Source organism: Lacerta agilis, chromosome 14 (genome assembly GCF_009819535.1).
Source record: "Lacerta agilis isolate rLacAgi1 chromosome 14, rLacAgi1.pri, whole genome shotgun sequence".
In the NCBI taxonomy this organism is placed as follows: domain Eukaryota; kingdom Metazoa; phylum Chordata; class Lepidosauria; order Squamata; family Lacertidae; genus Lacerta; species Lacerta agilis.
The window spans coordinates 10,667,243-10,689,277 of record NC_046325.1 but is presented as its reverse complement, the minus strand read 5'-3'; the positions used below and the strand labels follow the sequence as shown (position 1 = coordinate 10,689,277).

Genomic DNA, 22,035 nt, shown 5'->3' with positions numbered 1-22,035 from the left:
TTTTACCTTTATTGCCATAAGCACACATGCAGTTTAAGTATAAGGTAAGGGGACTCCTGACCGTTAAGTCCAGTCACGGACAACTCTGGGGTTGCGGGGCTCATCTCACTTTACTGGCCGAGGGAGCCAGTGTTTGTTCACAGACAGTTTTTCCGGGTCATGTGGCCAGCATGACTAAGCCGCTTCTGGCAAACCAGAGCAGGTATGGTGTATATTTCCAGAACTAAAAACAACCAAATTTTGCTTTGAAACAAACAAAAACAAAACAAAACAAAACAAAACTTTGTGAACATGGCACACACAAAAATATAGGAATAATAATCAAGCTTGTGAAAATATTTATTACAGCATTTATTCAAATAGCAATAAAAAACATGCAACATCTCTAATTCCATACAATAAAATGAACATATATATTTTAAGCAGTAATTCAAACTCACACCTACAGTTCATTGAGTTTCCTCCAAACTTTCTGTTAATGAGACTATATTTACAATAGCAAAGGCACAGAGTTTCGTAAGCAGGCAATGTTTGAAACCACAACATCTCATTAAAACATATGGAGCATGTTAGCAGATAGATGTTCACTTCCAATTGTTTTCACTCAGATATGCACAGTGCTAAACTCAGATTTACTTTACCATCCATGTTTAATTTCTTTATCTCTTTTTCCCCATTAGCTGTTCTCTGCTGTTCAGTTCAGGCCTCAGTAAAATAATATAGCATTTTGGGGAAAAGATGCAGCCTAATAAACCAGCAGTGGAGCCTAAAATGGAGAAGATCTCCACAGCCACCATGTATTTGCCCTTGGTACTCAAGTAAGTTGGAACAAAGGACAACCACACACTGCAAAAGACCAGCATGCTGAAGGTGATGAACTTGGCTTCATTAAAACTGTCAGGCAACTTCCTGGCTAAGAAGGCCACAGTGAAGCTGACAATGGCCAGGAAACCCATATAGCTCAGGACACAATAAAACATACTGACTGATCCTTGATTACATTCCAGTACAATTTCTTTAGTCATGGAGTGCATGTCCAAATCTGGGAATGGGGGAAAGGTTGAGAGCCACACAATGCAAATGGTGGTTTGAATCATGGAGCAGGAAAGAACAATGGAGGTGGCCAGTTGTTTCCCCATCCAGCTTCTTATTCTGGACCCTGGTTTGGTAGCCATGAAAGCTAAGACCACTATTGTTGTTTTGGACAACACACAAGAAACTGCAGTGGAGAAAATGACACCAAAAACAGATTGTCGAAGGAGACATACTACTTTTTCAGGTCGACCTATGAATAACAAAGTACAAAGGAAAGAGAGCAAGAGGGAGAAAAGGAGAGTGTAAGTGAGGCTCCGGTTGTTGGCTTTGACTATGGGAGTGTCCTGGTGCTTAATGAAAATCTGAAGTACCCAAACTGTGATGAAAGAAAAAGAGAGTGCAGCAATTGTCAAACTGATCCCCAATGGTTCTTCATAAGACAAATAACTTATGTATTTCAGAATGCATGAATCCTGGAGATTATTTGGATACTGGTCTTCTGGGCATTGTAAACAATCATTCATATCTGTAAAAGAAACATATTTCAAATGTCTTTCATTTTTAATAACAAGGGTGTAAATTGGCTGTACGTGGGGGCCAATGAAGAAAGGTTGTGGTCCCCCCTTTTAAATCAAGTGTAATGTCAATACCCCACCCCCAAATGCACCCTGGCCCTTATCACCTTTTTGTTTTCCTATGTGCCTATATTTCAATCGATCCATGGGTTTTGCTAGAAAACTAAAACAGCAAAATCCTCCTCATCCTATTTGTCTGCAAACTGACAGGCTAAATGCTCTCTGAAGGGGCTGCTGTGCCTGTATCCACTTTGGCAAAATAGGGGGAAGGTATAGCTATTTTTATATCCTTCATCACCGTGAATGGGAAACCACGGAGATGCTTTTTAAGCAAAGCAGCTCAGAATTCAAATCACAGATCAAATTGAAGAGAGCAGAGAATGGCTCAGGAACAGAATGGATAATATGCACACACTTGCAGAAAACCATGTGGAGGAAGCAATTCATCTCCTAGAAAACCATTTCCTTCACAACAACCTCATTGGAGTTACAGGTGGGTAGCCGTGTTGGTCTGCCATAGTCAAAACAAAATCGAAAATTCTTTCTAGTAGCACCTTAGAGACCAACTGAGTTTGTTCCTGGTATGAGCTTTCGTGTGCATGCACACTTCTTCAGATACACTGAAACAGAAGTCACCAGATCCTTAGATATAGTGGGGGAGTGGGGAGGGGTATTACTCAGAAGGGTGGTGGGAATGGGTGATAGGCTGATAAGTGTGGAAAACCTGTTGACGACTCTAAACGGCTGCAATTAGTCTAGCAGGGAAGGGGTGAGATGGCTAAAGATGGCTTTGTTGCAACTCATCACCAAACTTAAAACCATGGAGAAACCTGGTTTGAACAAAGACATTGGATTCTTATCTCATTATACATAACAAAGCCATCTTTAGCCATCTCACCCCTTCCCTGCTAGACTAATTGCAGCCGTTTAGAGTCGTCAACAGGTTTTCCACACTTATCAGCCTATCACCCATTCCCACCACCCTTCTGAGTAATACCCCTCCCCACTCCCCCACTATATCTAAGGATCTGGTGACTTCTGTTTCAGTGTATCTGAAGAAGTGTGCATGCACACGAAAGCTCATACCAGGAACAAACTCAGTTGGTCTCTAAGGTGCTACTAGAAAGAATTTTCGATTTTGTTTTCTGGTCCCAACAACATCAAACACACCATCTCAGGACTATTTAATTGCTCATCTTCCAACATTGTGTATGCAATCAAATGCCAACAGTGCCCTTCAGCTCTCTATATTGGACAAACAGGCCAAACCCTACGCCAAAGGATAAATGGACATAAATCTGATATCAGGAATCACAAGACAGAGAAACCAGTAGGAGAACACTTCAATCTCCCAGGACATTCTATAAAAGATCTCAAAGTAGCTGTCTTAATACAAAGAAATTTCAGAAATAGACTGGAAAGAGAAGTGGCTGAATTGCAACTCATCACCAAACTTAAAACCATGGAGAAACCTGGTTTGAACAAAGACATTGGATTCTTATCTCATTATACATAACAAAGCCATCTTTAGCCATCTCACCCCTTCCCTGCTAGACTAATTGCAGCCGTTTAGAGTCGTCAACAGGTTTTCCACACTTATCAGCCTATCACCCATTCCCACCACCCTTCTGAGTAATACCCCTCCCCACTCCCCCACTATATCTAAGGATCTGGTGACTTCTGTTTCAGTGTATCTGAAGAAGTGTGCATGCACACGAAAGCTCATACCAGGAACAAACTCAGTTGGTCTCTAAGGTGCTACTAGAAAGAATTTTCGATTTTGTTTTGAACTGGTCCCAACAACATCAAACACACCATCTCAGGACTATTTAATTGCTCATCTTCCAACATTGTGTATGCAATCAAATGCCAACAGTGCCCTTCAGCTCTCTATATTGGACAAACAGGCCAAACCCTACGCCAAAGGATAAATGGACATAAATCTGATATCAGGAATCACAAGACAGAGAAACCAGTAGGAGAACACTTCAATCTCCCAGGACATTCTATAAAAGATCTCAAAGTAGCTGTCTTAATACAAAGAAATTTCAGAAATAGACTGGAAAGAGAAGTGGCTGAATTGCAACTCATCACCAAACTTAAAACCATGGAGAAACCTGGTTTGAACAAAGACATTGGATTCTTATCTCATTATACATAACAAAGCCATCTTTAGCCATCTCACCCCTTCCCTGCTAGACTAATTGCAGCCGTTTAGAGTCGTCAACAGGTTTTCCACACTTATCAGCCTATCACCCATTCCCACCACCCTTCTGAGTAATACCCCTCCCCACTCCCCCACTATATCTAAGGATCTGGTGACTTCTGTTTCAGTGTATCTGAAGAAGTGTGCATGCACACGAAAGCTCATACCAGGAACAAACTCAGTTGGTCTCTAAGGTGCTACTAGAAAGAATTTTCGATTTTGTTTTGCTCATTGGAGTTGTTTCTCTCCAAGGATTTAAAATCATACAAAAACAAAGTACTGATGAGACCCTGGCAGGTGCATTATGTTACCCATGAGAGCAGCAAAATAACCAAATTGTAAAATGGGGATAGGATAAAACCAGACCAATTCTTTATTGACAGGCTGGGCATGGGCTGGCATGGTATTGGGTCCCAGGATCACTTCATCATTCCACAAGCCCCAGGTTGATGCAATACATCCATCAGGTTTCGATTGCTCCAAACCTGTACGACAGGAGTCGGCAAGTGTTGGACCTTGCTGTGGTGTATGCCAAGCAAGCAAAGTCTCCCTGGGGGACCAGGGTGCAGGTTCCGACCAGGCAGGTGCCGAACCCACACTTGGGTTTCCCATGGTCAATCCTCCCCTCCTGCCCTTTATGCCTCCCATACTATGTTGATCCTGACCAATGCCATTTCTGTCCTCATACAAACAATGTTCTTCTGCCTAACAAGGAAAGCCATAATTTCACTGAGGGAAAGGCAAAAACAAATAAAAAACCCAACCAAGTGCCAATCAGGTTGGGTGGGGGGGATCCTTTCCAGCCCTGTCTACCAACGACCGAAAATTGCTCAGTGAATGCTCTAACCAAAAGGTGGGTGGATGGGAAGCTCTCAAAGCAAAATGGCTGTGAGCTCCGAGAAAAGCATATATAGGTTTTCCCCTCCCCTCTTCAGCAAGGGCTCATGGGACAGCTTTTCCCCCATGATCCCATCACACAGGGAAGATACTGGGCAAAACCTTGCCCTCTATTTTGCTGAAATCTATGGGCCACAGCGCCGCCAGGAAAAAGCATCCCGTCCTTATTGGGCATGGAACAGGGCTAAATGCTATGTCCTGCATCTCTTACCTGACTGGTTTGAAATTTCCCCAGCTGGACAGGGAAAGCAATCATAGCAGCAAAATGGCTCCCCTTTCTTCATTGCTTTGCTATAACCCAAATGACATTTGTCATTACACAGAGAAATGGGATGTGCCTGTCCGTAAATAGAAGAGGTAGAACATTAAGTCTTTGGACTTCGTATATTACTAATGACCTATATTACTAATGGTTCTAGAGCAGTATTCTTCAACCCTGGGTCTCCAGATGTTGTTGAGCTGCACTTCCCCTCGTCACTGACCATTGGCTCAGTTGGCTGTGAATGATATCTGGGGACCCAAGGTTAAATGATACTATTCTAGAGAGCACTTTCTTTCAGTGGACTTTTGGAACAACTCCTACACCACAAGGAGAGTCATGCATTGCAGGAGGTTGGACTGGATGTCCCTCAGGAACCCTTCTATTATTGTATGTATCAGCAGGTTTAGGAAAAGGCCAACAATTGCAGAAGTAGCAAAAAGTGGGGCTTCTCTGAAGGGGGTGGGTGAGTTGAACCTCAGGAATAAAAATATGAGTTCCAAGACAACACTATTTTAAAGACAGCTTTTTATAGCATTTCTAACACGTAATTAAGCCTCAAGTATAGTGGTGCCTCGCAAGACGAATGCCTCGCTAGACGAAAAACTCGCTAGATGAAAGCATTCGTCTTGCGGAAGGCTTCCCCGCTAGACGAAAAAGTCTATGGGGCTGCCTCGCAAGACGTAAAATTTTCGTCTTTTTTTTTCGTTTAGCGAAAGCGCGGCTGTCATTGCCGTTTCACAAGACGAAAAAACCGCAATACGAAAAAATTCGTAGAACGAATTATTTTTGTCTTGCGGGGCACCACTGTAATCACATATTGACTTTTAAAACTGCATTAGGTGGTGTCCTGCGTGGAATCATTGGGATTTTGTTCCCTTTGAAATCTATGGGACCTGAGGGCCATTAACTTTATGCACTTCATTAGATTTTGAAGATAAAGAATTATCTGCCAGTATTAAGGCATATTATGAAGGCTGGAATAACATTTCATAAAGCTGAAATTGAAATGTTAAGAAAAAATGTTTCAAAGATGAACCAATTATTCTGTGATTGACATATTTGCTTCCTTGGATCCATGGGACATTTATTTCTTTTTTTTTTTTGGTCTATTGAAATGTTATTTATTTATTTATTTATTTATTGCTTATTATATGAAACTTAACTGCAGCTGATTACTTACATTAAATTCCCATGCAAATCCAAGGTTAGTTCAAATGAAAGAAAGGGCATGCAACATTTATAGGATTCTAGTATTCTGAGATCTGAGAAGTTGATACTGAAAATTGTGGTCTGAATTGCTTTTACCAGAGATAAAGACTGTTTTGGCCTCTGGGCACTGAACCCTTTCACAGCTAGTGTTTATACCACCATCTGTATGCCCAAGAACCTACCTGATTGAATGTTCTGGGCCACACAATCACATCTTCATGGATGGTGAATACTTTATCTGGGAGAGTCTGTGGCTCTATCTTTCCAACCTTGACTCTGTGGAAGGACTGGTTTGGGAATGTGATCCAGTTGATAATATCGAATCCAGCTTCTAAATTCCCATCTTGGTCAAAAGAAACCTTTTCTCCCGCACCGTTGTTAAAAGAGACAGATCTCAGAAAGGAATGGAGCTGAAAGAGGCAGAGAATGATAAGGATGCAACTATACGACAGGATGGTGATACTTTTCACTGCAGGAATGCAGTTAACAGCTTTGCTACAAGCTGTTGACAGGCTTATCTGTCTAGACCAATGGTGGCCAAACTTGGCTCTCCAGCTGTTTCTGGACTACAACCCCCATCATCCCTACCTATGAGGACCAGAGAGAGAGAAAGGGAAAAGAGCGTGAGGCGCCACGGCTGGGTGCCGTCGGAGGGCGTCCGTCGCAAGGGGGTGGTGTGTGGTGAGGTGGAGAAGAGAGGGGAGGGGGCGGGCTGCTCTGGGCCACTCCCGGGCCGCTAGTCTTTGAGGCTCGGATTTCAGCAGCGAGAGCGGCAGCGTGGCCTCCCTTCTCGGCATCCCCTCCTCCTCTGCAGCCTCGGTGTTCGGATTCAACCGCCTGCTTAAACTGCCGATGCTGCTCACGCCCGATCTCTCTCCATCCAATCCCTGTGTCAGTGGGGCACATGCGCAGTAGCGCAAAACCAGAGACACAGGGACTGGACGCAGAGACACTTGTGTTTTATATATATAGATATCGTTCTATAATGTTTAACATGCAGTTTCCCTATTGCTGCTCTGCAGCGGCATCTGTTGTCGCATATTAATAACACATTATTAACATTATAAACAACAAGTGTAGATCCACCCTCTGCCTCTTAATACCAGTGGGAACAGGATGCTGAAGGGAGAGCCCTCCTGTTCTTATGAGAAACCCAGATCCCAAGCATGGTATAAACCAGGGGTCAGCAACCTTTCTCATCTGTGGGCCAGTCCACCATTTCTCAGACCATGTGGTGGGCCGGACTGCATTTTTCTTTGGGGGGGGGGTGAACGAATTCCTATGCCCCACAAGTAACCCAGAGATGCATTTTAAATAATAGGACACATTCTACTCATGTAAAAACACACTGATTCACGGACCAACCTCAGGGTGGATTTAGAAGGCGACTGGACCAGATCTGGACCCCGGGCCTTAGGTTGCCTACCCCTGGTATAACAGAAGTTTTAAGATGGTATTTGGACTGTTGGTGAGCCTTAGTCTGTATTAGTATGTTCAAGACATTACCTTCCATGGCTTTTGATTCAGAAGCATACACTTCGTTTTATCTGCCCTTGCTCCATGTTTGCATTTGGATGTGTGCATGTTATGCAAAGCATGTGCCACAACATATACTGAAGTGTAGATGTTGTAGCTGTGGCCAGTCATGCTCATTTCAAAAACAGAAGCCGGAAGAGCCTCCAGTTTCTCCTCCCCAGTGCAGATTTGCCCATCCATTATTTCTGTATCAGATGTGGGGAAGAAGCATTCAAATGCATGTCCCCAGAAATGCCTGACAAAGCCATCTCCTTTTTCTGAGAGGTGGTTTCTGATCTGGAGAAATTTCTGGAATTCCAATATGTCCTTTGAATGAATGGCAAAGGATAAAGAGCCATGGATGAAATCTATTCCCCAGCCTCTTTGAAAGGGAAGAGATGAGAAATCCATTTGGGCTGTCATAATCCAGACTTTTGTTTTGACTGGTATATCTTCAAATTGCGGTAGCTGGATCAAGGCTCTCAAACTCATCATTGTGTGGACTTCACCATATACGACCACAGCAGTTACGCTGCTTCCCATAATGCGATGAGACAGTGGAATCCAGTCTGAGATTATTTCAGCGGTATCAGTAGAAAAAGCTTTTTTGGAGCATCTTTCTATGAACTCAAAGCAGATACCATTCTGGGAATACTTGGGAAGCACATTCTGTACAAACAACTCTCCATTTTCATCTTCTAGGGAAATGACCCCAATCCAAATCCAACTGAAATGCAACAACAACCTGAGGATGCCCATATACTGATGATTGCTATGTGGGAACAATTGGTGGAAGAAAACACCTTGGTTGCCATGTTTCATAATTGAATGAGAACCATATCTGAGCTATAGAAAATAAATGAAAAGGAAAACATGACATTTCCATGATAAATCTCCAGAAAGTGTTTTCCTTGTTACACTGTAACACTGTTTGAATAATTTGTTCATAGTATTTGACTGTGTCGACCACAGCAAACTATGGCAAGTTCTTAAAGAAATGGGAGTGCCGGATCCCCTCATTTGTCTCCTGAGAAATCTCTATGTGGGACAAGAAGCCACAGTTAGAACTGGATATGGAACAACTGATTGGTTCAAAATTGGGAAAGGAGTACGACAAGGCTGTATATTGTCTCCCTGCTTATTTAACTTATATGCAGAATTCATCATGTGAAAGGCTGCACTGGATGAATCCCAAACCGGAATTAAGATTGCCAGAAAAAACATCAACAACCTCAGATATGCTGATGATACTACCTTGATGGCAGAAAGTGAGGAAGAATTAAAGAACCTTTTAATGAGGGTGAAAGAAGAGAGTGCTAAATATGGTCTGAAGCTCAACATAAAAAAAAAACTAAGATCATGGCCACTGGTCCCATCACCTCCTGGCAAATAGAAGGGGAAGAAATGGAGGCAGTGAGAGATTTCACTTTCTTGGGTTCCATGATCACTGCAGATGGTGACAGCAGTCACGAAATTAGAAGGCGCCTGCTTCTTGGGAGAAAAGCAATGACAAACCTAGACAGCATCTTAAAAAGCAAAGACATCACCTTGCCGACAAAGGTCCGTATAGTTAAAGCTATGGTTTTCCCAGTAGTAATGTATGGAAGTGAGAGATGGACCATAAAGAAGGCTGATCGCCATAGAATTGATGCTTTTGAATTATGGTGCTGGAGGAGACTCTTGAGAGTCCCATGGACTGCAAGAAGATCAAACCTATCCATTCTCAAAGAAATCAGCCCTGAGTGCTCACTAGAAGGACAGTTCCTGAAGTTGAGGCTCCAGTACTTTGGCCACCTCATGAGAAGAGAAGACTCCCTAGAAAAGACCCTGATGTTGGGAAAGATGGAGGGCACAAGGAGAAGGGGATGACAGAGATGTGAGATGGATGGACAGTGTTCTCGAAGCTACTAACAAGAGTTTGGCCAAACTGCGAGAGGCAGTGAAGGATAGGCGTGCCTGGCGAGCTCTGGTCCATGGGGTCACGAAGAGTCGGACATGACTGAACGACTGAACAACAACAACAACAATCTCCTGTCCTGCCAGCAGCAACAACAGAATTATTATAAGTCTCATCTATATTCAGAGTCATGTTTACAGAGCACGCGCAGTGTGACTTCCTCAAAAATATCAGTCCTTCATGCCCACTTCCCATGAAGATCAGCATTAGGACAGAAGTGGGAAGTTTTATAAAAGCCCAATTTAAAAACACTGAAATTTGGATATTGCTTTCCACTGCAAAGAAATTCATATCCCATATTCTTCTCAAATTTAAAAAACACAGGGGCTGTAGTGCTGTGATATCTTAAAATGACCATGTACTGTAAGTTGTAGCTAATAAGTATTACAATGTACAGTGGTGGAAAATTGTAATGCCTGTACTGCTTGAAACTTCAAGTGTGTGAACAGTTAACCACAACAAAAATATAAACTAAACAGTAATACTCCCAATTGCACCAGAATTCTCTGCCTATTGACATTCTGAAACTTATTCTAAAATATTTTCACTCTGTTCCTTTGTCTAACACATTGTCCTCCCTACCAAGCATCATTGTTGACCCACTTAGGGTGCACACTCTGCTCTTCCCAACAGTTACCTATACCTTGAACTTGCTCAGAGCGGGACCCTTGCTCCCGAGGAACTATTTGATAGCAGCCAAAGAATAGACCAGCCAAAGATTAGAAACCGTGGGGAGGCAGTTTTCCCCATTGTAATGATTTCCCTGTGCGGAGATTCAGGGATGAATTTCATTGCAAAAGAAATTCTGGCATGTGATGATGCTGGCTGAAGTTTAACAGTTCCCCTATCCTGCTCATATTGGCTAGTCAATGGTTTGTTTGTCAGAATGGTAAAGCATCCAGTTGCATGAAGTTTTTCCTCCAATCTTAAGAACAGTGGGGAAATATATTTGTGAATGCATCCAGTTGCATGAAGTTTTTCCTCCAATCTTAAGAACAGTGGGGAAATATATTTGTGAATGCATCAAGTGGCCCTAAAACTGAAGCCTTGATTGACAATAATGGAGGTTACATAGTATAGGAATGTCCTCATTGTTATATTGGTTCCCTGAACAATCATAAATGAATTTATCAAATATTATTAAGGTTTCTGTGCTTGTTTTTCACACACAGTCTGTATGAGATCAGGACTTTTTATGGCCAGAATTTAAGCATAATAATAATAATAATAATAATAATAATAATAATAATAATAATAATTTATATGCTGCCCATCTGACTGGGTTGCCCCAGCCCCTCTGGACGGCTCCCAACAAAAAATATTAAAAACACAATACATCACAAACTAAAAACTTTCCTTCAGATGTATGCATTGTGATTCTTTGGTACAATCCTGCCAAAAGAGCAAAGCACATCTTATAGGAAAGAAACTTTTGAATAGCTTCTTAATGTTACAGATGCAACTCTTACCTGCGGAATCTTGTAGGTGGACAGAGTAGTTGCCATATGGAAACAAGTTTCAGAGTCTGGACCCCCAATGACTGCTACTGGGTTGTTCTTGATGCCACATTTATAGTTAGGGGTGAATATGCCTTGTGTGGAGAGAAGCTCCATTGAAGCAAGGTAAGTCCATCGTGCCCTGAACTCACTATTATAGACATCAAAGCCCAGGCTGACATTGGGCAATATCCAGGGATTTGCATTGATCTCCTTTACAGCAAATACCAAGGCCAGGATGTGTTGGTAGCCCTGAGTCAGTACCCTGTAGTGAAATCATCGTGCAGTGTCACAGTGCATTAGTTCAGAATATTTTATTCGCAAAATAAAGCAATTCAGTGTGCGACTGGGGAGAGTGGCATCTCCAACACCCACAAGAACCACCCATGACTCCTCCGCTCCTAGTTTTCGTGGCTGTACTATAATGGTCTGAGTGATGTTTCTAAATGCATGTGGCAGAACATGCTTAGACCCCTCTTTGGAGTCCGGAATTCTTCCTAATCACCAAACACATGTAGAAGTTAACCCTCTTCACTCTGTACACACAGAGTTGCTGGGGTGGGAGCATACAGTCCCTGGTCCCCAAAAGAGTTTTCACCTTCACCTCTTCCAACTGAATATGATATTCACAAACAAATTTAATATTCACCAGACCCCTCTTCAGATGTTCAGCCGGATCTTTATGAATTAGGTTTAGATATCTCACTTCAAGAAATGTTTGAGAAATAGACCGTACAACTCCCGTCTCAGAAACTCTTAAGCACCTATCAAGGCTCAATAGGTAATCATAACTAGCCCTCTCTCACACACACATGCATGGCATCCAGAATGAAGCCTACATTGATGTATTTACATTGGCTTGATGGTTAGGGACATGTAACTTGTAATGCATTTCTGTATTAGAAAATGAGGAATAAGAAGCAGAAAATCTTTTATCTTCAGTGTTCCCCCCCAAATGTTTAGGGGTGCTCTCATTTTCCTACTCATATTGAAATACTGCCCCTCAATGAGGCCAAACTTAGATTCACAAAATGTTTAGGGGTATGCGTCTCCCTGTGTCCCCACAGAAAAAAAGCACTGATTATCTTCATATTAGAAAACAGTAAAGAAAGAGAATTTTTTACCACCAGTAACCTACTTGATAACATTAAGTTTTTTAATACAGTTAAAGCAAACAAGTTTTTTTAATACATTAAAAAAACAAAAACAAAATCTATTTACAGGAGGCCATCAACGTCTTCATCAGATGGTGGTTTCTCAAAGGATAAGCAACTTGAAAGGATGTAGATCTGAGGAAGGATGACGGCAGTGATGAGGTCTCCTGACTGATAGTACCTGTGAAGTTCATGAACACGTTCCCTGGAAGTGCACTGAGGCAAAGGAACATTGCACCCCATCTGAAGGGGCAGTAAGAGCACCATAATGAGAACCATATTCCATGGAGATCTTTCTACCAGCAACTAGCTCATTTCTTCCAAAATAAAGATTTGAATTAAATGAGGACTCATCAGACATATTCAAAGCTAGGAGTGTACATTGTAAAGAAACAGCACTCTGAATGCTGTTGCTCTCTACTTCTAAACGGCACATAGAATATAAACTCTATGCTTCAGGCTTGGTTCATTGTTTTGGTAGTCACTGGAATTCCCTATGGACTGTATGAAGAGACAGAAACAATCCTATTTCATTTGGTAATTAGAGGGGAGATAATCACCTACTCAGAGATAAAAGTTCCCTGAGACATTTCAGGAAGGATGAAAAACAGCATGTTTTCCCCTTTCTCAGGAGAAATCTTATTTGGCCACCCTCAACAGGCATGTACAAAGTGCCAAACGGCTTTCAAAAAAATGAGGCCTTAAGAATAAGACAAAAGAAGAATCACATTTTTTTTTGCATTTTATTTATTAGTTTTCTCTTGTATTATAATACATTACATTAGAAATCTGTCAATTCCACCTCTATTTTCCCTCCCCCCCTCTTTCTATATCCTCAATCTCTCTTGTTTGTTCTTTTCTCTCTCCCCTTACTTCCCTCCACCCCCGCTCGATTTCCTTCCAGTACATATATTACAATATTCTTTGCATTCTGTGATCTTCCCCAGTTTTTTTAATTATTATTTCTATATTCTTTCTTTACTGAATTCTCTTCTGTCACATATTTCACATTTTAGTCTAGGCATACTAGCATATATATTTTTAACATTGTTTTGCCATATAGTCCTCATAGCATTTCCACTATTTTTTCAAATTTTTGGTTTGATTGATTTCTTATTATAGCAGTTAATTTTGCCAAGTTTAGATATTCATTTAGCTTACAAATCCATTCCTCCTTTGTAGGTATATTCTGTGATTTCCATTTTGTAGCTATCACTACTCTAGCAGCTGTGCTTGCACATAGAACCCCCCCCCCCCCCGGTAGCTATTCATCTAACAGTCCAAGGAGATATGCCTCTGGCTTCTTTGTTAATGATATTTTCAACATCTTCTTCATTTCTTCATGTACTACTATCCAAAATTACTTAATCTCCTCACACCTCTACCACATATGTATTGTTGTTCCTATTTCTCCGCCGCATCTCCAGTAGAGGTTGGATTTCATTTTGTAAATCTTGGACAGCTTAATTGGCATTAAGTACCACCTATGGAACATTTTAACAAAGTTTTATTTGATTGTATATGAGGCGGTAAATCTTATATCTTCCTTCCAGAATTTCCCCCACTGCTCTAGGTTTGCCCAAGATCTTGCGACCATTAAATCATTGTTTCCTTTACTTCTTCCTCCATTAATTCCCAGTCTAGAAACAGATTATATGTTTTAGATAACAGTTTCTTGTTATTCTTTATCACTATATTGTTAAATTTCGAATCTTCTTTTGAAAAGCCTTTCTTTTGATCTCAATTGAATATGCTTCTAAGCTGTATATAAGGCCATCTGTCCACTTCATATTCCTTTATTTTTTCATAGGTTTTTAATCTGAGTTTTCCTTGTTCCTCTTCTAATAATTGTCTATATGTTGGCCAATTGGCCTTCGTATTTAATTTTTTAATACTATATGCTTCCACTGGTGATATCCATCAAGGAGTTTGTGGTTCCATATATAGTCACATTTTAAGTTATTTCTTTATACCCAACAAAATACCAACTAAAGTGCCATCCACCAGAAACAATTGAAACTTTTGAATAATGTTTCATTGGTGATCACACATAACTGAGTAATATTGTCTTACATAAAGACGGTTTTAACAATGAGTCCGTAAGTGATTGTGGAGGCCAATTTTGTACCCTTCCACAGTGGGGACATTGGTTCCCTAGTAGGAGTTGTTCACGGTGTGGATTTGCCACGCGTGCCATCCTCTTAGCACGTTTCTCCCTTACGTTCTAAGTTCGAGTGTCTTCAAGTCCATGACACCTGGAGAACAGCCTAAATATATATAATGAAGGTGTCAGGTGGGCCTCCACAAATGGGTAGCACCACAGAAGTGGCCCATTCTCGTGGACCTCTCATGGAGGAAGCACACAAGGAAGAGTCTCAGATTATGATTGTCAGATCCGGGTCACTTCATATACATTAGAGAGAGGCAGTCCTTGATGTATTGTGGTCCTGAGCTGTTTAAGGCAATATAGGTCAAGACCAGCACTTTCAACTGTGTCCAGAAAAAAATTGGCAGCCAGTGCAGTCAGGCCAGTATCAGTGCAATATGCTCCAATAATCTTGGCCTAGTGAGCAACCTAGGCACTGAATTCTGCATCAACTTCAGAACCGAATTCAGAGGCAACCATATGTATAATGCATTTGTTCATTCACTAACAGGGAATGAGAATGCTGGCATAGAGAGAGAGCAGATTAGAATGGAATGCAGAGGGGAGGGAGAAGCAGCAAGGAGGAGTCGTGACTTGATCTCTGGGCAGAGGGATAATGGAAGTGTGAGCCAGAGTGACAGAATGCAGCTTGTCAGCCCAGACAGTGACTCAGACCCAGAAATACAAGCAGTGCCCTCTCCAAAATCTCATAGGATCACGAGACTTTTTTTTTTTTTTTTAAATCTTTTTATTGGGTTTATAACAACATCCACCAACATACAACCAAACAATCAAAACAAAATCAGATAGATTATACATACATCATTCAATCATAATCCTTTCTCTTCAAAAAAAATATATAATAAAGGATCACGAGACTTTATGAGAAGCGTGAAAAGGAAAGGAAGAGAAGGTGGAGGTTTTTCTGTTGGGGGAAAAGGGGACAGAGCTTAGTTCTGGCAACTGTGCTATCTGAGAATGATGAAGATTAGCTGAGCTCTGACCGGGGTTTGTTATTTGGCTAATAAATCTTAAATAATTAACTGACAGAGTTGTCTCGCATGTGTGGGAGAGACCCAAGCCATTACAGCATTACAGTAATCTAACATATAGGTTGCCAGAGCATAGCAACCGTAGTTAGGCTATCTCCATCCAGAAAGAGGAGCAGCTGCCCACCAACCAAGTGACAGCAAAGGATCCAGAAGTATCCCCAAACTACATATTCTCTTCTTCTTATGGAGTCAAGAGCATGTAACCTCCCATACATCTAGTCTAGGGACACACTCACTAGCAGTCCCTCAGTTTTATCTGGTTTGCGTTTATTGGATCTCATCCAATCCATTTCTGAAACAAGACATTGGCCCAGCACTTCCACTGCCTCACCTGCAGATGTAAAGGAAAAGTAGAGCTGTGGGTCATCAGCATATTGCTGACAATGTACTCCAAAACTCTGGATGGCCCTGCTCGGTGGTTTCATGTAGATGTTAAACAGTTTGGGGGATAAAATTGAACCCCGAGGAACTCCACATGGAAGGCTCCACAAGGCTGAAGAGTACTCCTCAAGCATCAATCTATGGAAATGACCCTCCAAGTAGGCACAGAACAACTGCAAAGTGGTACCACCTGCTCCTAACTCGGACAGCTGCTTCAGAAGGATACCAAGGTCAATGTTATCAGAAACTGCAAAAGGTCAAGGGGTATTAACAGGGACACATTATCTCTGTCTCTCTCTGGACAGAGGTCATCATGCAGGGCTACTGAAAGATACTCGGAGTCCAGTGTGATTTTCATGCTCTTTATTCAGCTCATAGTAGTGAGGAATGTAGTTCCCCCAAAACGTTTGCTTTATATACACTATTTACACAATGGGCCCCACGTGATTGGCTAATTCCGGGATACTCCTGTATGCCAATCAGAGTGCGGATTCACTTCCACCTGGAGCTGGATTGGGTGGCTCCTGCAGACCAATCAGACTCCTGCAATCTCAATCCTATTGTTCTGGGACCAGTCAAACTGCTGCAATCTCAATCCTATTGTTCTGAGACCAGTCAGACTGCTGCAATCTCAATCCTATTGTTCTAGGACCAATCAGACTGCTGCAGTTTGGATCCTATTCAACTCAGTACATAACACCCCTCCCCTCTAAGTTCCAGTCCTGCCTGGGAGGTTGCATCCATAGTCCTCAATCCATAGTGCGTTGCGGCCTGGGCTGTTCCATGGTCAGGGGTTCTGGTTCAGGCTCGTGTTCCAAGGCTGCTGGTTGTGATGGGGCTGTTTGGTCTGGCGCAACCAGCTCGCTCTGTCGTGGCTCTGGTTCCGGTGCCCTTTTGGCCTCACGGGTCCTCTCAGTATTTACTGATTCTGCCTCCCCTGCCGGCCCCTCCTGCTCTACGGGTCTCAATGCCCCACTGTTCCCTTGGGACTCCTCTGACCTGTCCTCCTCCTGGTTTTCTCCTGGGAATCGTCGCCGTAGCTGGTCGCAGTGGCGGCGCCAGCATTGCCCCCCCTCTGTTAGCACCTCGTATGAGACGGGGCCCGTCACCCTGGTGACTGTGGCGGGTACCCATGCTGGGCCTGCCCCAAAATTCTTTGCGTACACTGGATCCTGGGCCACAAAGGTCCGGGGGTTCCTGCCTTCCCCCACCACTACCTCATCCTGAGCTCTGTCAGGGTGGAGGCGGTCCAGTCTGATTGCGAGGCGCCGGCCCATTAGTAGTTCAGCGGGGCTCCGGCCAGTCGTTGAGCTGGGGGTGCTGTGCTGTGCTAGAAGGAATGTGGCAAGGCGGTACTCCCAGTCCCCTTGCGTCATGCGGCGTAGGGTGTCCTTGGTGGTCCGCACCATGCGCTCTGCTTGGCCATTGGTGGCAGGGTGGAATGGTGCTGAGCGGATGTGGCGGATGGCATTCTGCGCTGTGAAGGTCTGGAATTCTTCTGACGTAAATGCGGTTCCGTTGTCTGAGACGAGAGTGTCAGGGAGTCCATGGGTTGCAAACAGCCTGCGTAGTACCCGGATGGCTGCGGACGTAGAAGTGGATGGTACCAGTGCGACTTCCAGCCATTTGGTGTAGGAGTCCACCACTATGAAGAATGTTTTCCCCTGGAAGGGGCCCGCAAAGTCCATGTGCAGGCGTGACCATGGTGCTCGGGCGGACTCCCAGGACTGCACTGGGGACCTTGGGGGATCTGGGCGGGATTCTTGGCAGGCCTGGCAGTGTTTGACCCAGGTCTCTATCTCTCCGTCAATCCCTGGCCACCATACATAACTCCTGGCGAGGGCCTTCATTCTCACTACCCCTGGGTGTGTCTCGTGTAGGGCTGCAAGGACCCTTTTGCGAAGGGGCTCAGGAACGACGACCCTGCTTCCCCATAACAGGCACCCCTTGTGGGCCGACAGTTCATGTTTGCGGGTTGTGTAGCCAGCGAATTCTGGCCCGGGGCTGCTGCTGGGCCATCCCCTCCACACCCAGTCCAGGACCCGGGAGATGACCCTATCTTTCTTGGAATGGTGTGCAACTTCTTGTGCCTGAATAGGGCGGTCGGGAAGCAGCTCCAGGCTCATAACCTCTTGTGCGGGTGCTGGGTCGGGGCCTGTTTCTGGTAGTGGTAGCCTGCTGAGGGCGTCTGCGTGGCCCATCGCTTTCCCAGGGCGGTGAATCAGTGCATACTGGTAGCCGGCAAGGAAAATTGACCACCTGAGGACGCGAGGAGACAGCACTTGGGGGGTCTGCTTTTCGGGGGCAAACAAACCAAGCAACGGCTTGTGATCAGTCACCACGGTAAAGGGGCGCCCGTACAAGAAATCGTGGAATTTTTTTACTCCCTTCACGATTGCCAGACCTTCCTTGTCGATTTGCGAGTAGTTGCGCTCAGCTGTGGTGAGTGTCTGGGAAAAGTATGCCACTGGCACCTCTCTTTCATCTGGGAGTTGGTGTCCAAGGACAGCACCGATGCCGTAGGGTGAGGCGTCACATGCTAACACCACCGGCAGCCTCTCGTCGAAGTGTGCCAAGACCGAGTTTGAGACGAGCAAGTCCTTGACTGCCTGGAATGCGGCCTCCTGGCGCTGGCCCCACACCCAAGGGGCCCGCTTGTCCAGGAGTCTGTGTAGGGGCTCTGCTACTGCTGCCTTATGGGGAAGGAAGGCATGGTAAAAGTTCAATAGCCCCAAGAAGGCCTGAAGTTCAGTCTTGCCCTTGGGCGCTGGGGCATCACAAATGGCCCGTACCTTGTCCCCAGTCGGGTGGACCCCTTCTGCATCCACCATAAATCCCAGAAAGTCCACCTGAGGCACTCCCAGTAGACACTTTTCCCGCTTCACCTTGAGACCCGCTGTCTGGAAACGGTGCAGAACGGTGCAAAGGCGATCCTCAAACTCCTCTGCCATGGGCCCGGCAATCAACACATCATCGAAGAAGGGGGTGACGCCAGGAATCCCTTTAAGGAGAGAGTCCATTAGATTCTGGAATATGCCTGGTGCCACACTGACACCGAATTGCAGCCGCTTTACCTTGAACGCTCCCCTGTGTGTCACAATCGTCTGTGCCTCTGCTGTGGCTTCATCTACTGGCAGCTGTTGATAGGCTTGGGCCAAGTCCAGCTTGCCAAAAAAATTTGACCCAGCCAGGGTGGCGAGGACATGGCTGACCACTGGCACTGGGTATGCGTGGGCCGTGAGGGCCTTGTTTATGGTACATTTGTAGTCTGCGCAGATGCGGATCGAACCATTAGGCTTGACGGGTGTGACGATCGGGGTTTCCCAGGTGGCATTAGGCACAGGCTCCAGCACTCCTTGCTCCACGAGCCAGTCCAATTCCTCGTCTATGCGGGGTTTCAGGGCAAACGGGACCCGGCGGGCCTTGAGCCTCACAGGTCGTACTGTGGGGTCCAGCTGTAGGGCAATGGGGGGGCCTGTATTCCCATCGAATTTCCCATCGAAAACCCCCGGAAACTCCTTGCATATGGCATCCACATCCACTTGTAAACTAGTGCGGTTCACCCTGGTGACGGCTAGCCCCAGTGGTCCAAACCATGCCAATCCCAGTAAGCTAACGTAGGAGCCCTTGACCACGAGCAAGTCCAGTTGCCGCGTCCGCCCTCGATATTGCACCCTGAAGGTCCCCATCCCCATTGTGGGGACCTTACGTTTCTGGAAGTCCCGGAGGGTGAATGGGGCCGGCCTGAGTTTGGGACCCCCACTAGGGCACAGTTTCCTTAAAGTCCGTGCCGAGATTATGGATAGGGTTGAACCTGTGTCCAGCTCCATGCGGCACGGGGCCCCCTCTATCTGTACCTCTACATAAATTTTCTCTATGTTGGGGTGGGGCAACTGGTATACCTGGTAGTCCGTGGTCTCCGTCGAGTTGCCTTGGTGCGTTGGGCCCCGGGACCTGGGGCTCTTGGGGTGGTCATCTGATGCCTGGCGTCGGATGGGCCGAGCCCGGCACACCCGGGCGATGTGGCCTGATTTTCTGCACTGCCTGCACTCGGCATTGCGGAAACGGCAGGTCCTCCTCTCGTGATTCTCCCCGCAGCTTGCGCAGTTCCCTCCTTCTGGTCGAGGCAGCTGTGGTGTGTGCACGGCTTGAGTGCGCCGCTGTACTCTGTGCACCTCCTCCCTGTCTGATCCTGAATCGTCGATGAGGTCCTCGTGGTGGACCCTTGGTTGGGACGGCACGCTCGGCCGTGCCTCTTGCATCGACCTCTCGGCGGCTTCTGTTGCCAGGGCCTCCTCCAGAGCGACCTGGAATGTTAGGTCCTTCTTGGCATAGAGGCATCGTTGCAGCTTCTCATCCCTCAGGCCACCGACGAGGCGGTCACGCAGCATGTTCTCCAACTCTGAGAAGTTGCAGAACCGAGCGGCTTGGCGGAGGGAGGTCACAAACCCCGTTATGGTTTCCCCAGGGGCTTGCCGCTTTGCATAGAAGGCATTTCGACGAGCCACCACCGAGGGCTGTGGCGAGAAGTGCCCCTTCAGCCGTTCCACTATTGTTTTGTAAGGAACGGTAGCGACATCATCAGGCGCAAGGAGAGCCCGGGCGATTTCGAATGTCTCCTCTCCGCAGACGCTGAAGAATATCGCCTTCTTCTTGGCATCGTTGGTGACCCCTTTAGCTTCTAGAAGAAAGGTGAAACGGGTGGCGTATCCTTCCCAGTCTCCTGATGCTGGGTTGAATGGCGAGAAGCTGCTGTCCGTTGCCATCTTGAGTTCCTTGGGACCCGGAGCTGAAGCCTGGATACACGGTGCGAGGCAGCTGTGCGGCAGGTGGCGTTGCTGCGGTGCTGTGTGTGGCAGTCAGCTCAGCGGGATCCCATCCTCGTCGCCAGTGAAAGATACTCGGAGTCCAGTGTGATTTTCATGCTCTTTATTCAGCTCATAGTAGTGAGGAATGTAGTTTCCCCAAAACGTTTGCTTTATATACACTATTTACACAATGGGCCCCACGTGATTGGCTAATTCCGGGATACTCCTGTATGCCAATCAGAGTGCGGATTCACTTCCACCTGGAGCTGGATTGGGTGGCTCCTGCAGACCAATCAGACTCCTGCAATCTCAATCCTATTGTTCTGGGACCAGTCAAACTGCTGCAATCTCAATCCTATTGTTCTGAGACCAGTCAGACTGCTGCAATCTCAATCCTATTGTTCTAGGACCAATCAGACTGCTGCAGTTTGGATCCTATTCAACTCAGTACATAACAGCTACCAAAGCTGTTTCTGTGACAAAATCAGAGATTGATCTAGAAAACCAGTTTCCTCCAAGTCACCTGGATCTGGTCCATGACCACCGACTCAAGAACCTTGCCCAAGAAATGGAGATTGGCAACTGGCTGGTAGTTACTTAGATTTTCTGACTCCATGGCCACAGGTTGTACACCCCTGGTCTGGAAGTATGCCCTGCAATCCTGTACCTCACTATGCCCTGAAATAAGTACCATCAGACTGTGACCTAAACCAGTCAATGGATATACTTTTATTTTATTTTATTAAATCCAAAACTTATTCAGATCCACCTGGAGGAGAGTTCCTTGACCAAACAAAAACTCTATGACAGAGGTCCCTCTTCTTTAATTCATGCAGATCAGTTGAAGATTATTTATCCCTCTCCATACATCAAATGACTGACCAGATGACTGGAGAGGGAGAAGCTGAACCCCCAACAGATTTAAAAGCTGTGTGCATCCCAGGGTTGTCTTATTTAAGCTGGTGTCAAAATGGTGGGGTCTTGGAAAGGGGGGGGGATTAAAACACTCAGTAGGCAGGTACTGAGCCAACAAAGAAATAAAGATCAGGAAGAAAGGGGCATGTTTGTAAGCTACTCTGTTCATCACCCTCTTCTCCCATATTATGACCTCCCAGGACCAGCTCGTCTATGAGGCACTGTGAAGTGGTTGCCTCAGGGTGGCAGGCTCCCAAATATGTCAGGTGCTCATCATCTTCCTTTGTTCCTCTGCTAGTGCAGCGGTGCCCCCCTACCATGGCCTTGCCATGTCTTCCATTGCAGCTTGCCTGTTGCCTGTAGCACACTGGCGACAGCAGGCAGGCCATGGTGCAGCCTGCAGGAGTGATAGGACCTAGAAGCAGTG

The 22,035-nt window shown here is 45.2% G+C and overlaps 1 protein-coding gene across 1 annotated transcript; it reads right to left on the bottom strand.

The window, feature by feature from the left end:
• Window positions 1-659: 659 nt before the first annotated feature.
• On the bottom strand, window positions 660-21,997 carry LOC117057399 (vomeronasal type-2 receptor 26-like). The gene is made up of 9 exons (XM_033168242.1): window positions 21,769-21,997; window positions 16,076-16,132; window positions 15,741-15,835; window positions 12,374-12,549; window positions 11,126-11,417; window positions 7,691-8,545; window positions 6,367-6,594; window positions 4,925-5,051; window positions 660-1,561 (listed from the first exon to the last, which is right to left on the bottom strand). Exons 1-9 carry the CDS (start codon window positions 21,995-21,997, stop codon window positions 660-662), a joined length of 2,961 nt encoding a protein of 986 aa, XP_033024133.1.
• Between the last annotated feature and the right edge of the window lie 38 nt (window positions 21,998-22,035).